The following is a 15,090-nucleotide window of genomic DNA, read 5'->3' as shown; positions in this document are numbered from 1 at the left end:
TACATTTCTGACTGTATATCCCTGTAATTATTACACACTGTAGCTTTAAACAGAAGCAGAGTGTTTATATAAGAAAGACAATATCAGAGATTTTAAATGCAGGCCAATATTATTTTTTTGGCCAATATCGGACTGACATTAATATCGGATCAGGATATGTTTAGTTCGTACTGCAGGTCAAACAGAAAATCAGCCAGTTACAGTTTACCCTCTTAACATCCAAATCATTTTGGGAAATTCTCGCCTATTTTGCATACCTAAATGGAAAAGCAAATAACTTAGGAACTGTAAGCCCAAGTTACATGTTCGGTACATTGAATATATACATAAAATACATGAAAATTGGGTGAGTAAAACACAGCCCAGGCTGCATCAGTTCAAACATGACTCAAAGTAGTTTTTTTATTCTAAAAAATGATAGGTATTTTTGAACAGCAGTAATAAAGACATGCTTGCTTGTTATGGCTGCTTTGTCATGTTTACATTTTGACATGCTGTAATATCTGTTAATTGTGCTTTGGTGCTCGCTGTGTCCATAAAATGTACTTGGTGGTGGAATTCTGGAGAATCTAAGCTTTGCAACGATGTCTAACATGTCTATATTGGTAAACATTTTACCGGTGTAATTTTCATGCATTCTGAGTTATTAGTTGTAAACGCATTATTGCTGGCGACCCGGTGGGTTTTGAGAGGTTAAATTTCTCTGTACCCGTTTGGCACAATGCTAGCTGTTAGAGATTTATATAAAAAAAATATATATATATATATATACAATAAAAAAATCAAACATCTGAGACCTCGGTTGGAACAATTAGTAAAACAATATTCTGAAACGGTAACTATACTGTTTTTAATGCCGTTAAGAGGTTCTGCTATTAAGAATTCAAATTTTGACATTTTATTATTAGCCTAAAACAGTGGTAAATTCCATTTACATTTCATTTTAGAAATCTGTTGACAAATTCAGTCTAGCATGCCAACTCTCATTTCAATTAAACTTTTGCTTTGAAAACAAAAAACAAAAAAACAAACCATTTTGTGTTTAGTGACTAATGAACAGCCCCGATGCATGTGACGAGTCACACTGATAGAGGGGTGTGGAAAGGAAGCGGCAGCATCCTGATCGCATCTCTGCCTTTCTGCAAAGCCCTTAGATTTTTATCAGGAGTCCCGAGCTAATAGGCCAAACTCTACTCCACTAAGATAAGAACATCCTAGCATTAGAGCACAGATTACCCCTTATAATACTGCTTGCAATCTAAAAGGATGCACACATGCACCGGAACAAATGAGGAAACAAATGACAGGGAGGTGCTTTTTGTTTTTTGCACGTGTTTGTTAAAATGACTGTTTGCTTCATAGTGTGATCACCATACCCACTGGGAAATAAATGTGTGTTGAAAGTTACACACCCATGTTATGTAATGATGAAACTGTGGGTGTGATCCTCTTTAGTTTTTTTTGAAGTGGGTGCTTTTTTATTTTTAATTTGAAATGCATTAAAGTTTTTTTCTCTACAAGAATAAAAGGCAAACAGAACAAAAGAAGCACAAGCAAAGTGGAATCATCATATAAGAGTCCCATTTAGTCTGTCTCATAAATCAGAGAAAGCGGCCCAGTTGGTTTTGTTCTGGCCCTCCTTTCTCTCATTTGGTTGCAACTCTCCATCACTCAGTGCCGAGGAGGAGGAGGGCCATAATAAATGCACTCGTCTTCCCGGGTTTGGGCTTAAAATGGCAGCGTGACCAGCTATGTGTGGAATCTAAACCATTCTTAGTCCTCCCTGCTGAAGAATTGGGAGCCATGGCTGTCAATCCCATGCAGGCCTCCAGCTCACACATTCCCATTTGGTCACTAGAAACAGCAGGCTGGAGTTATCTTGGCGGTTTCCCGACCACAGGTGTAAACAAACACAAACCAAACGGATAGAAGATCCTCCATGTGGACCAGCAGAACCTGCTGCTCCACCTGCTGGTGTTGGTATAACTTTTGACAACAATGTAAATACTTTTAAAACTAAGATTACTTTAAAGTAGAGAGAAATCTTATCATCTGCAGCTCACCTGTTCCAGTAGTCAACAGGGGACCCTCCAGCTCCAGGTCGTCCTCTTCTGCCTCCTCCAACTTTTTCTTTTTCTTCTTGGGATCACGAGGTTTGCGCAGTAGAGACAGCTCCTCTGGGTGGCGGATATCTGAGAGTGGAGATGTATGAATGGAAAGAATAGGTTATTTGAGCCATATAAACACAAAAGAGCCCAAGAACTCTTGTCTCCCAGGAAGATAAGCCAACATTAACCTGACCTGGCTGCTGTGAGATTTTGACAGTATGACAACATAGACTAAAAATTTAAAATTAATTTAATCCCATCTGCTGTTTAGTGAGTCAGGCTGCCTAATCAGGCCAGCCTGAACTCTGCATCTTAACAGACAACTGAGAGAGTCCATCAACTACTGTGTCCACATGAAAGCTATTCTTTTAGAAACATGCATACCAATTACTATAATTTACACATTTTTTATTTGTCCATTTCTTTTTCACTTTAAAATCTAAATAAACAATCATGGTCCAGTTTAGGTTTCAACTTCTGCACCCCTTCATATCGTTTAACCTGATACTTTTACATCCTGTCTGTAATAAGGAGCCAATAGATCACATTAAGGGCTGGAGCTATCAATTATTAATTATTATATACTTGTAGTAAATTAAAGTTTATCAGAAGTGTTTTCAAACTTTAAAAAAAAACACAAAAGAACATTTAATACTCATTCAAGATAAATTGTAAAAGGCAAAAACAGTTAAAAGATATTTTATAACTCTTTATCGTCCCTCTCATGTATCTAAATGCGTACACATGATTATTGCGGCCAATTGATTAGTCTGTTGACCAATTTATGATTATCTGCCGATCGGAAACCTAAAGAATTTTACCGGGTGATGCCAGAACTGTTCCAACAGAGGAGTTCTAAACTGTGTGTATATATACAGACAAAGAAGGTTTTACACAGAAATCCAAACAATTTATATTTTTTATAGTTCTGGCTTAATTACTGCGATGAGCGGGGTATTCTTCTAGTAAATGGCATGTTTTTGAGTCTGTATACTCCAGTTTATTATTCAATTAACAAACAGATAATTAGTTCAATAACCAAATAATAAGATTAGCCATTAAAATGTAAGTTTTGTGGAGGAAACCTGGTGAAGAAATGCTGGAATATTTTTATCATACGCATTCAAACCGAGCTGGATGATTCCCTCTGCTCTTAAAAGCTGTTGTGTATTTTAGTGCAACACTAAAGCTTGAAATATTTGATAAAATCTTTAACTGCCGTTTGTGTTGACCAGTTACTGGAAGCAGGTTTTTAGTCCTTTCTCACCTATAGGCATTAAATTAACCACTGGTTTCTCCCAGTGACCTGAAACAATAAAAGAAACCACAGAAGACAGAAAAACAGGGGTGCAAAGTCAACATAAAGTGTCAAAGATGGAAAGAAGGCAGAATAAGAGGAGGTAGAAGGGGAGAACTGCAAACAGCTGTACACACATGGGGTGGAAAATTGAAAATCCTTTCTCTCAGCGCCCCCGAATATCTCGCTTTAGTGTAATCTTCAACTGAGCCATTGGAGCCACAGTCTCACTCCTCCTCACCTTACACACATCAAAGCTGAATTCAGTTGCTGTTGGTAGATTGAAGAAGTGACATCCTTTATGAAACCTTATTCCTTTCAATTGAAAGCATCTCTAAAAGTGCAACAGGCCGTCATCACGTAGTATGTAGACCAAAGCAGTGGCCTAGTCCCTGGCTTCCCCCTTCTTGGGCCAGATGGGCCATCCTTCAGCAGTAACCTCGATAGGACGGTTCTGATGAAGGAGGATCCAGAAAGTGTCAGAATTAAAACATAATGCAGAAGCAGCACATCTGGACTCTGCTGCGTTTGGTTTTTCCTCACACATTCCTTATAAATCAAAGAGAACGCCAATATTTGAAAGACACTTTTATTTATTTTAATTTCTCCTCACAAACAGCTGGTAATTTTCTCCTTCCCACAGACGTTAAATCAAATCATTCTGAAATCTCTACCGATGACAGATTTAACTGTGGCGGGCCGATTGAGGAGGTTGCTCGAGGTGTTGGGGAGAGCGCAGATAGGAGGCTCGGGGAGAAGCTGTTTGGCTTGTGTAACTAAAGCAAAAGCATTCCATGAGTTTTAAGAACTACCAGATGGGAGTTTGTCCTCTCTCGTCATCTCCCTCCTCCCCTCATTCCCGTTCTGTTGCAGCACTGGAGCACAGTCCCTCTGCCCTTATACAGCCATGCGAGCTCCAAGCCTGCTGCTGAGCTTTAACCCGATTGAACTATGCAAGGAGGGCCAACACACAAACACACACCGAATACTTGGACAGGACGTATGTCTAGCTGAGGCATAGCAGAGGCGTGTGGCATTTTACTACACCGTCATTTTAATCATTTAGTCCCAGCGCACAAGCTGGAACATTTTCTGACTCACGCAAGCTACCAGGTTAGAGATTACATATCTGATGAAACCTAAAACGTTGACTTGGTTTAACATGGATTATTTTACACACGTGTTTGGCAAGCAGAGTCAAAAACAGAATCCTATAAACAGAATCCTATATCCACCAGTCATGATCAAATAAAACATGTTTTATATAAATCAGCTCAAAACATACAAATTCAAAACTTACAAATTCAAATTCATACAATTTATTAAAGTAGGGAGTTACTTTTGAATAGAGACAAGTATTGTAGACTAGAAATGAACGATTTCCAAAGGGCAACATGGTGGTTGAACATAGGGCTGGAGAATAATTCAATATCAATATATAACAAGATGTCATTTTATTCAATAATGGTAAACACATTTCTGGTTTGATTAAAGCTGCAGTGTGCTTACAGTGGTTGTTACTGACTGACTTTTTATGCAGAAAGAGCCCCAACACATTGGTTACAAAATGAAAACCCATGATGGCATGACCAAAAGTCCCCCTTTAATTCTAGAAAGCATGTTGTTCTTAAAGCAACAGCTGACATTGCAGATTAAAGTTAAAGTCAGGCTAGAAACGTCGAGTGCAGCCTTCAGACAACAGGTGAACGCAGATCGACAGGAAGCTGTACTGTGACATTATAGGATGTGTGAATTGATTCACTTTGTTTTAACTGAGCTGATGTCAATGTTTGCTGTATTCAGTTATTAAAAGAATTAGGGCCGGGATCAGTTTTTATTTTTTATAAAGATCAGCACTTTAAAATATATCAACCTTTTATTAAGCAAACAAAAAAAAAAAAGTTGGGAGCCCATATGTCAAGACTAGAGCCCATCGGTATACTTGAGAGAGAGAAATAAAATCTTAACAGGATTATTTCTGAGAATTAATTGGGGACAGTCAATCTGTATTTTCAGAGCTAATTATTAGTTGCCATGAAGTGAACAATATGAGCAGGGAGAGATGATCACAAGGTTAAAAGTGCATTTCATCTGTTGAGCCAAAAAAAAAAAAACAAAAAAAAAAAAGATTTTTATTTTTTCCTGTTTTAAACCACAATTTCTTAAATGTTATATTGGAGGAGTTATCATCAGTGAACACACCAAAGTGCTATTAGTTTGGAGCTAAATTTAGCTATTTTCGTTGTCAGGTTGGTGTTTCACATATGTTAGAAAAAGCATGAAAGCTATAAGAATATTAAAAAATATTTGTATTGTGGCATGTTGGTTCATTATGGACAATCCAAAAAGGCAGATAGACTTGAAGGCCGTTTGATTTTTTTGGACATTTTCAACTGCTCTCATTTTCCATTCCATTCAGGGCTTTACACCATACGTGCCAGGTGTTTAATAGTGACATTAGAAATCATTTAATACATCTCAAATTAAGCTAATTGGTCAAAATGTACACATTGTTGCTTAAAGCGAATTCAGTGCAGATAACAGAAAGGTTGAATGTATTGCATTAACATTGCTTGTGTGTTTTTCTCTTTATTATTTAGTGAAAGCATAAAATCTCTTCCTCTGATGGAACTTTCTAAATTGTGTAATGAAAAAAAAAATTCTAATAAGATAATGACTTGTAAACCAAAAACATGCTTGTGGTCGGATTTGAAGGCAATCTTACAGAAACTGCTCTCCCATGTGTGGCGTTTCCTGTGTTTCTAATATACATAATGAGCGCTCGTGGCATCAGGTCTCCACAAAATCCAAAGATCATTTTAGTCGGTAGTAACTATATATAGAGTTGCATATTAAAATAATATTTTTTTTATTCACTTTTTTTTTTCTTTTCCACAGTACATCAGATCTTATGTTTTTAACCTATAAGCATCTTATTCTACAGGGATGCAGAGCTTTAGTGATTCCTCATAAATCTCAGTAATAAATCTGACAGACATACTTTCCAACAGTTTATCATCTGCTCCACCACAGAAAAAGGACCCTTTGAATCATTTCCAAGCAAACATTCGAGATGCATAAAGCTCGTGTTCGGATCCACCACGGGAAAAAGACAGGGGGCCTTTTGTGTTGCGAAATGGTTCTCTAAATTAAAATTTATTCCTTATTTGTTTTAGTTTCTTTTTTTATGATACAATTGAATTCTCCCTTTAAGACCATGCAAACTCAACTCAAGTCATTTCAATTAAAAAGGTGCACATAGAAACTCCATCATCTAATCAGATGGTTAAACATAACGTAGTTTATGTGTCACATTTTCTAAATCCTAATGTTATAAAACAAGTATTACCATAAACTTTAGCAGGAACTGGTAAAAATTACAATATTCTTTTACTTAAGTTAAAGTGACATACAAAATGCAGTGCTGGGATAGCTAAATTAGCTTTGGAGGATAAATCACTACTAATATTTTTAAAATCAGAAAACATGCAAGTGGATTTTCCTGACAAAGTTGTGGTAATTTAAGGCTGACCCCAATGTTGGGGAGTCTGCTATCTCCACTCAGGAGACACTTTGGGAGGGTCTTATAAGGAGATACAACTGATTAGATTTCTTACAAAGGCTTAGCAGTCTTCTAACAGCAGAAATGAAGCCGGAACAATGAGACCCCTACAGTATCTTCTGACAGAAACCAGGCCTAAGGTCAGAGGAGCGAAGCTATGTGGGAGTCAAAAAGATCTGCTCTTTGGAACAGATGATTTAATGCAGTGAGTAATACCCACCACAAAGAATCACAAACATAGTCACAGTCTAATTTTAAAACCCCAAAATTTGCAATAGGAACAGATGGAAGCCCTACATGGATATCCGAGAGGAGAAAAAAGAAAGTTATACGACATGATGTCATTTGTTTCCTTGATTTTGTACACTTCTGAATAAAGTGTACGAACAAAAAGAAAAATTATTTATCCATCAGAAAACACAAAGTATATTAAATAAGGACCCCTTTTAATTCAAAATTCAGAGTCAAGTCTAACCACAGTTGTTTTATGTTACATCACTGGCCAGTAAACTGGAGCTTGGTTAAACGGCCCACAGCTTGTGATGCCATAAAACTCCTTTAATAATAGGAACACCCCCCAACACAGTCCTGATCCTGATACAGAAAAGCTCCTGAATTTGATAAGCCATCCAGAAGGCATTGTGATCAGATCTCATATCATGTTAGCTCTCGCCTTTTAATACAAATAATCAGCTGCTTATCCACATGGTTTATCCCCATGTTTTTCAATCTTTAGATCATAATGGATATCTCATGATCAAAGGTACGGTTTGGTATAGACCCATTCAGATTAATCCATCCTTAAATCACCTATGAACAAGACACAACGATACCTGAGCTTTAGGCAGGAGGTCAGCCTACACTGAGGGAGCAGGGCTGCTTTTTCTGGTTGACAACTCAATGTAATCTACTGTAAAAGGGTCATAAAAATATTGCTGCGTCTCTGCTTACTGTAATGAATGACTACAAGGACAAAATTAAGAGAAGAAACCTGACCCTCGCTTCCTTTAAGTGGAGCTCAGCTGAAGGAGCTTCATTTCTATACCACAGAGTCTACAGCCAAGGGCTGGTGAGATGCTGGAAAGTCGATGGATAAAAATAAATCCAGAGAGTGGTTGAAGGCAAACAAGCAGCTGACTTCAGCGGTTTGAAACGAAACTGAAATTGTTTGGAAATAATCATTAACACAAAAGGCTTTCTTTTTTTAGAAACAGCTAAGCAGGAAATTGGTGAGCAATACTTTTTTTTGGTGCAATTCCCATGAAGGCAAAGCCGAATTCATGGAATTCTATATTACTGTTGACTAATACAAAAACAGAAAACATCTTAGAGCTTAAAGCATCCTTTAATCGCCAACTTAGCAGTGAGGAGCAGGATGTGAGAGCTGCCAAATAGCACTAGAGGTCAAACATAGGGGTGGTTTCCAGTTATTTTCGTCTCAGCGTATTACAGTGTATCAACCTTTTCCTACATTTTTTTTCAAGCAGTCAGCCCAGATGGGCCATGTCTGTATCAAAATTGGCCAAATAAAATGTTCTTACGGACATTCTTGTTTTTAAACAAACTTGATTTGTTGTTTTACACTCTGCTTCTAAATCAAAATAGATCTATTACTAAATCATTGCATAACAAAGATAAAGCGCCTGATTTCTTTCACAGACTTTACCTAAGCTTTATAGGATATGAGAAACATATGTTGACGGCTAAAAACAGGAGTTTGGAAAAGATGAAAGCTTCTTACATCGGAGCAGATTTATTAAAATGACAAACAAATAAATCAAGGACACAAATCAGTGTTAGTGCTGCAACAACTGATGAACCGGTTCACTAGAAAACCACATCGCTGATCTCTCTAAACAACCGGGTCCCTCCCTCTCTGCTTTCTGGGACAAAGACAGGTTGTGCAGACCTTGTCTCTTCCTGTTCCTCCTGATGTTCAATGCTTCGCAGCTCAGCACATATTATTTCAGGAAACTGTCAAGCTAGGAGTTCCCTCTTAAACAAAAAAAAAAGACCCTCCAGATCAGCTGCTGTAAATTAAGCCTAGCCAGCCATCATAAAAACTAAAGCACAAAATTGTCTCTTACTAATGAGCAATAAAAAAGTGATGCTAAAAGAATCATTTTGAGTCAGCAAACAACATCCTGACACGAACCAAGTCAGCTAAAAACAATAGGCCCTTGAAGCTAAAAAACGTATTTAAAGCCTGTGACTAAAACACCAGGTTTCTAAAATCCCCTTTAATTTAAACATCATAAAAACTCTATATTTTGGTTTGTAAATCAACAAGCTGTCAAAATGTTTGAGAAGATTAGTATAAATAGATCAAAGCACTATCTGAACAGAATCTAAAGCCAGAAAACATGAATGAGATTGGTGCAAAACACAGATTGATAATCCTTGTATAGTAAACATTAATCTGAGGTAGATGCAGCCCTGGGTTCAAGGACATGACATCACAGAGTGGCGTGCAGAGCTGAGAGTGTTTGATAAACATAAGGAATGATTAAATAAAAAACAGAGCAAGAGGAAGGGCGTGATTTTCAAAGCTAAATGTAGAATATTTCCGAAAATACCACCAAAGGAAGTACTGAGTTCAGAAGGGTGTGCATTTACTATATCCCCATATCCCAACAATCTAAAGTCTTAAAACTGCTCCACTCACTGAAAGTCTTGCAGATGTCCGACACCGCCTTGAAGACCCGGTCGGAGAAGTTCACCTTGACCTTCATGTGCTTCATGTTGGGCAGCTGGAGGCGCAGCAGTTTGTGCTGTGGTGTGAAGAGCAACCTGGCGTCGGCCTGGATGCCGTACTTGTCCAACGTCCAGTGGGTTTTTAGCAGCCATGTCTTCTTCTTTTCCCACCACAAGGCGTGGTCCGACCAGTCCTTCTTCACATCTAGGAAGCAAAGAGGGGAAAAGATTTAGAAAATTCACAGCAAAAAAAAATGCTAATCACAACTAAAATAAAGGATAAAAAGAGGAGAAAATGTGAACATTTGCTCCTTAGTTACCGGTACCTAAAATATGTTCCTTCCAGTAAAAAGATCCTATTTGGAAAGAACATTGCCAGGGGGTTGCTGAAATAGCTTGTAAAGGGGGCGGCAAAGTCACAGTGTGAAGGGGGAACGGACCGTGTGAAAGCCATTGCTGTTTGAGTGACACTGTGGGAATATCAGGTTCTCACCCCTTTTATTCCAAAGTCACAAGGTGATCCCTTTTAAAACAAACGCAAGGCACCCGAACCCCACGTAGCTTCTAGGATTTTGCTCAGTAGGAGCTCAGCAAAAAGGCAACAGGCCTGCGCTCTCTTAGTCTCTCTTAGTCTACGTGTCTGACTTCAAGGTGGAGGTGAAAGCCGCAGGGATTTGAAGGGAACGCGCAGCATCTGTTTTCAGGCTCACCTGGTTTCTATTTAGGCAGTGCGGCCATAAGCTGAGGTTCTGCTGGAATTCCACATTCATTACAAAGCAAAGTGCAAATAAAAAGTAATCTACCATTTTTATTAAATAAATACAAATTTCACCTTTGTTTTGGAAATATTCACAAATATAGCTCCTACTTTTTGAATGAAAATTAATAAATAACATAGTCCTACACTTAAACTTTTGAATTCATAGTTACTTTTGAGAGGTCAGGACTTTAATGACATTATCACCTTCTTATTGTATACATATGAAGACAGCTCCATATATTCCTCCAACTAAACTGGATGAGCACAGGCCTTAAACTCAAAAGCTCACTGTTGGAAAACAACAGCACAGAGGTAATTTGGGGTCCCTGAGCCTAAATACCAACTAGTTATACTACAGAAAGTTTTCCTTTTACTATAACAATGGAAATGCGCTTTATGAAATCGTAATCACTCGTTTGATCAGGTGAGACTGAGATCAGAGTTTTTGCAACAAACACTATGGATGTTTCTAGCTGGAAACAAAGGATTATTTCTTGTCCATTGGTGCGGTGGAGAATGTGTCCTGCTGTTGGTCTGTTGCTCCTCTAAAGGCCCTGTGAACCTTATATTGTATATCACCATAACTTAGAACTATCAGCAGCTCTTAAATGTTAGTTGTCTTCAAACAGTAATCTAAGAATAAGTTCAAATCTTTTAACAGGATAAATGCCAACTGACGTCCAGATAAACAGAAATGTTTTATAGATATGCTAAAGACATTTTTCTCTGGCCATCTCATTCCTCAGAGCTGTACAGTACTAACAGAGAACCAATGGTGACAGTATGGATTTTTTTAAACAATTATTTTCAGCCTAAATAAATGTTTGCAATATGAGTAATTTCTTTAAATACTTTAAACATATATTTTTAACAGCTACAGTATGCCAAAGATGGTCTTCAGACGTTATGACAAAAAGCCATTATGTAATGTGAGGCATTTAAAGGTTTTCTTCCTTGGTCTGGACCTTTGGTACAGGTAAAAACAAAGTAACAACATCAGGAACAAACTTGACTGGAATCATCTTTTAGAGGGTATTTTCAGTCTGTTCCCAAACAGACTTCAGGGCCGTTGAATTCTGGTATGAATACAAATTAAAAACACCCTTTTAGACATATTTAGCCACCATAGCAGGGTCTGTAGTGATAGTTTTTTTTTTTTTTTTTATGTGGTTGCAGGCAGTGTTCCAAAATTAGAAAAACAGCATGCTAAAACTACATTAAAGGATACTCAAAATGATTTTTAAGCTGTAATAAGATCACAAATATACAAACAGTAATGCCCCACTCAGGACTTTGATGACCTAGTAATAAGAGCAGAAAGTACCAGGTTCAAACCCCATAGACTGCCACTCTATATCCCCAAAAGGCCAGTAGCCCTGGGTACTGTCCAATACTGGGCAAACGCAGTACGGCGCAGCTGTGGGTTTGAGGCTGAGCAGCATTGTAGAAAATTCTGCAAGATCTTGATTTTTGCCGGCCGCTGACTTGGCTTGTGTAAACAAAACGGCGAAGAAGAAACTTGAAAAAAACAGAGTGGCTATTGGAGGTTGAAAAAGGATCATAATGCAAATGGAAAACAAGTTTAGCCCTAGAACTCCAGGAAAGGGCATGAACCAATGTTAACATTTCTCTTCAGTGGTGATTCTGCAACAGGATTCTTGGCTGGTGAAGCTGAGTGTGAGCAGCTTTTCGCTGAACACCAGAACCATAGCCACATCGTAGTCAGTGTGAGCCGGACGTGTGAGTGATGGATTAAATTCATAGTTCTCCATTTTTTGTCAATTACTCTGTCCAGCCCAACAATGTCAGGTGTGGCTTTGTTATAGCTCACCTCCAAAAACCTCACCAGCATAAGCTACAACAACGCAGAAACACCTTAAACACTTCTCCTTTATAATTATATAAAACAAACCCAGACATATAAACACAAAGTCGGACATTACTTGCTCCTGATCCCCATCCACACGTCAGTTAAACAGCTTGTTGCAATGACATCTGAAACTTTAAGTGGGCTTGTCATTTCTAAATGCTGCTGTTGTTTTCCCTGACCTTTACTTTACATGGTGGCAAATATATGCATTACCAACCCGCCTCCTGATCTCGTCTGAGAGTTGAATCAATGGGATTAGTGGGTGTCTGAGAGAAACAGCAGAAAGTCTGTTTAGAACAAGGAAGGAAAACTGCTTTGTTGTGGGCAAGGCAAAATGAGCAGAGGAAGTGATTATGGTTAAAATGGGGAGCATGAGTAGAGGAGGGAACAATGAGCATCTTCAAGCTTAGAGAAGTCCCTTGAAGGCAGGGGGTGTTGGTTTCTTAGCTGTTTGTTAAGCTGCTGGGTTTTATAAGGTTTAGTCCAACAGACAAATACTGTGAAGCAGAGTGAAAACATTCCTCACTTTCTGACTCCCAGGGCTAGTTGCTCTATCAGCATGGGGTCAGACTGTCACCACTTTATTCTGACACCTCAGCTGTGCAGAACACGACTTCATTGGTATCATCAACATAACTTCCACCCCCAAAAAGTTTGTTGGATGCGTCAAAATACAAAACTAGTTAGGAAGTATGGAGAGAAAAAAAATGAAAATTATCCTCCATGTATTTCCACAAGTCTGCTCGGTTTTTCCCCCTCAGACAACCGTGTAATTTCTGGTGTCTGGAAGCAGCCAACCATTTGGCACCAAGGTTTGCGCCACACACATCCTATAGAAATGCACTTAAGAGTCATCATGCATTCCTGAATGCATCGACTTGGCCAATCTTAGACATCAAACTCCCAATAGAGACTGCTTCTCTGTTTCTTTATTACTGCCTGCTGCTGAACCCTCAATGAGCACTGCCTTCTCCCTTATCCTTACTAGTGTCGTTATGTAGTGGTTTGATGTGTTTGGATTGGACAAAAGCAGCTTGGGCAGGTCTCTATTGGTCACCTTCACCAATAACACAGTAACTCAATCCACACAGAGTGAGAGAAGGCCACTGGAGTCGAACCGCTAAAAATATATAGCCTGCCAAGCCTGACGTAATGCAGCAGCTAGAGGAATGGGGGGCCTAAGTAATTGGATGCATTAAATGTGGAACCACAGCTCCTGATACTTGCGCATTGACTAAAGGGAAGGGGGAAAGAGAAAACCATGTTTATGACCTCCACAAGACGTGACACATTATATAGTGAATGCATGTTTTGGGTGTGTGTGTGTTCCTTTTATTCATCCATTAACTATATTAGCTCTCAGTGTGTTGTGCATAAGTGTCTCTGGGCTTTAATGGGCTTAATTAATTCACAAATTCTAACTAAAGAAGTACTCTTCATTCACCACCATGACTTCTTAATCTGATTTAAGCGAAAGATGTCGCAAGCAGAAATGGCAACCCATCTAAGAAGGAAAGCAACACGCTCTAGAGCAGGTACTTTTGTAGTATAAAGAGATTACGCTCTCTCTGTTGCAGCACTTCTACTCCCTCTGTTTCTTGTCTTCTGCACTGAATATCCTTTTTGGTTTACATTAAGAGGCTGTTTTGTTTATGAAAACCTGTCTGTACCATGAAAATGATAAACGAGTTGACAGAGAGTGGCCTCAGCAGCATGAGAGAGAAGGCGGTAAAGCAGAGAGGACATTTAGGATTATAGCCAGTAACAGCTTCAACATTTAGCTTTAAATAGGATAGAATAATTTATATCAACCCAAGGAGAATTAAATGTAAAATTATAGGGGATAGAGAGATAAATTGCTTTATGATATTAGCTGATACTTGCTAATACTGGAGAACGCAGACGTAGTTTGGCAATAGTCATCAGCTAGCTCCATCTGACCTACAGTCTAAAACCAACATAGTGCAAAAAAGCTTCAGGGTCAAATTAGCAACGTTTTCCACCTTATTCTTTTATTGATGCAGCATTGACTTTTTGGTGCAGCTTGGTGTACATTTTTTCATTTTAAAGACTACCAATTAGTCTCTGCACATATTGAGTATTGTTCATCCATTTGATAGATACAGACAAATTTTGCAATTTCAACATGTTTAACAGCTAACTGAATATAATATAAATGTAATATAATCCCTTAAACATGTTTCGGTTGGGCTTGGGCCACCAGATGAGAATCCTAACAAACAAAACACAATAGTATAATCCCAAAAAAGTAAAAAAAAAAAAAACAACAACAAAAATAACAATCCACTGTACTTTGTTTCTAAGTTTTAAGACATTTTGCTTCCCATCCAAAAGGATTTTTCAATTCAAAATGTCACAAATAGCGTTGAGTTCGAAGCTTTATACAGTAGCCCAGCAAAGCCTTGTTTTTGCTTAGAGAACATGCAAATTGAAATTAAAGAACAGGTCCACCCCTTTCATTTGGCTTCTTTGTTTGCCTGCAATGCCCCATACCCGTCTATGTCCCTGAAAGGGGGTAGTTAAAGGGAACTGCTGGCCTGGCTGAATAGGAGAAGTCTTCTGCTCCCCTGTAAAGGGGTTGGGGTTGAGATGATAGCAGGAAGGGATTAAATCAATTGCTGCATTGTAGGTTTTTGACAGCAGAAATCTGAGTCCACCCCCTCTGTTTAAGGTTTTTCCTTCTTTCTCAACATAGATGGCTTCCTTCACGCCCCTCTCAAATCACCTGCCTTCATTGTCCAAAATGTGAACATTCCGGTCCTCAAAAGAATTTCCTTT

General features: G+C 38.5%; 1 protein-coding gene across 4 annotated transcripts in view; it reads right to left on the bottom strand.

The window, feature by feature from the left end:
* fermt2 (fermitin family member 2) overlaps positions 1-15,090 on the bottom strand; it is a 47,828-nt gene that overhangs the window by 16,884 nt on the left and 15,854 nt on the right. For all 4 annotated transcript variants that reach the window (XM_015393798.1, XM_015393799.1, XM_015393800.1 and 1 more), the window contains exons 3-4: positions 9,633-9,866; positions 2,064-2,192 (exon numbers count right to left, since the gene is read on the bottom strand). In XM_015393798.1, the coding sequence (XP_015249284.1) occupies positions 2,064-2,192; positions 9,633-9,866 (363 nt within the window). The remainder of the gene's footprint in view (positions 1-2,063; positions 2,193-9,632; positions 9,867-15,090) is intronic.

The sequence above is a fragment of the Cyprinodon variegatus genome, unplaced genomic scaffold (genome assembly GCF_000732505.1).
Source record: "Cyprinodon variegatus isolate N-32 unplaced genomic scaffold, C_variegatus-1.0 Scaffold658, whole genome shotgun sequence".
Lineage (NCBI taxonomy): Eukaryota > Metazoa > Chordata > Actinopteri > Cyprinodontiformes > Cyprinodontidae > Cyprinodon > Cyprinodon variegatus.
Note: the sequence above shows the minus strand (reverse complement) of the source record. Positions and strands in the feature narration are given on the sequence as shown.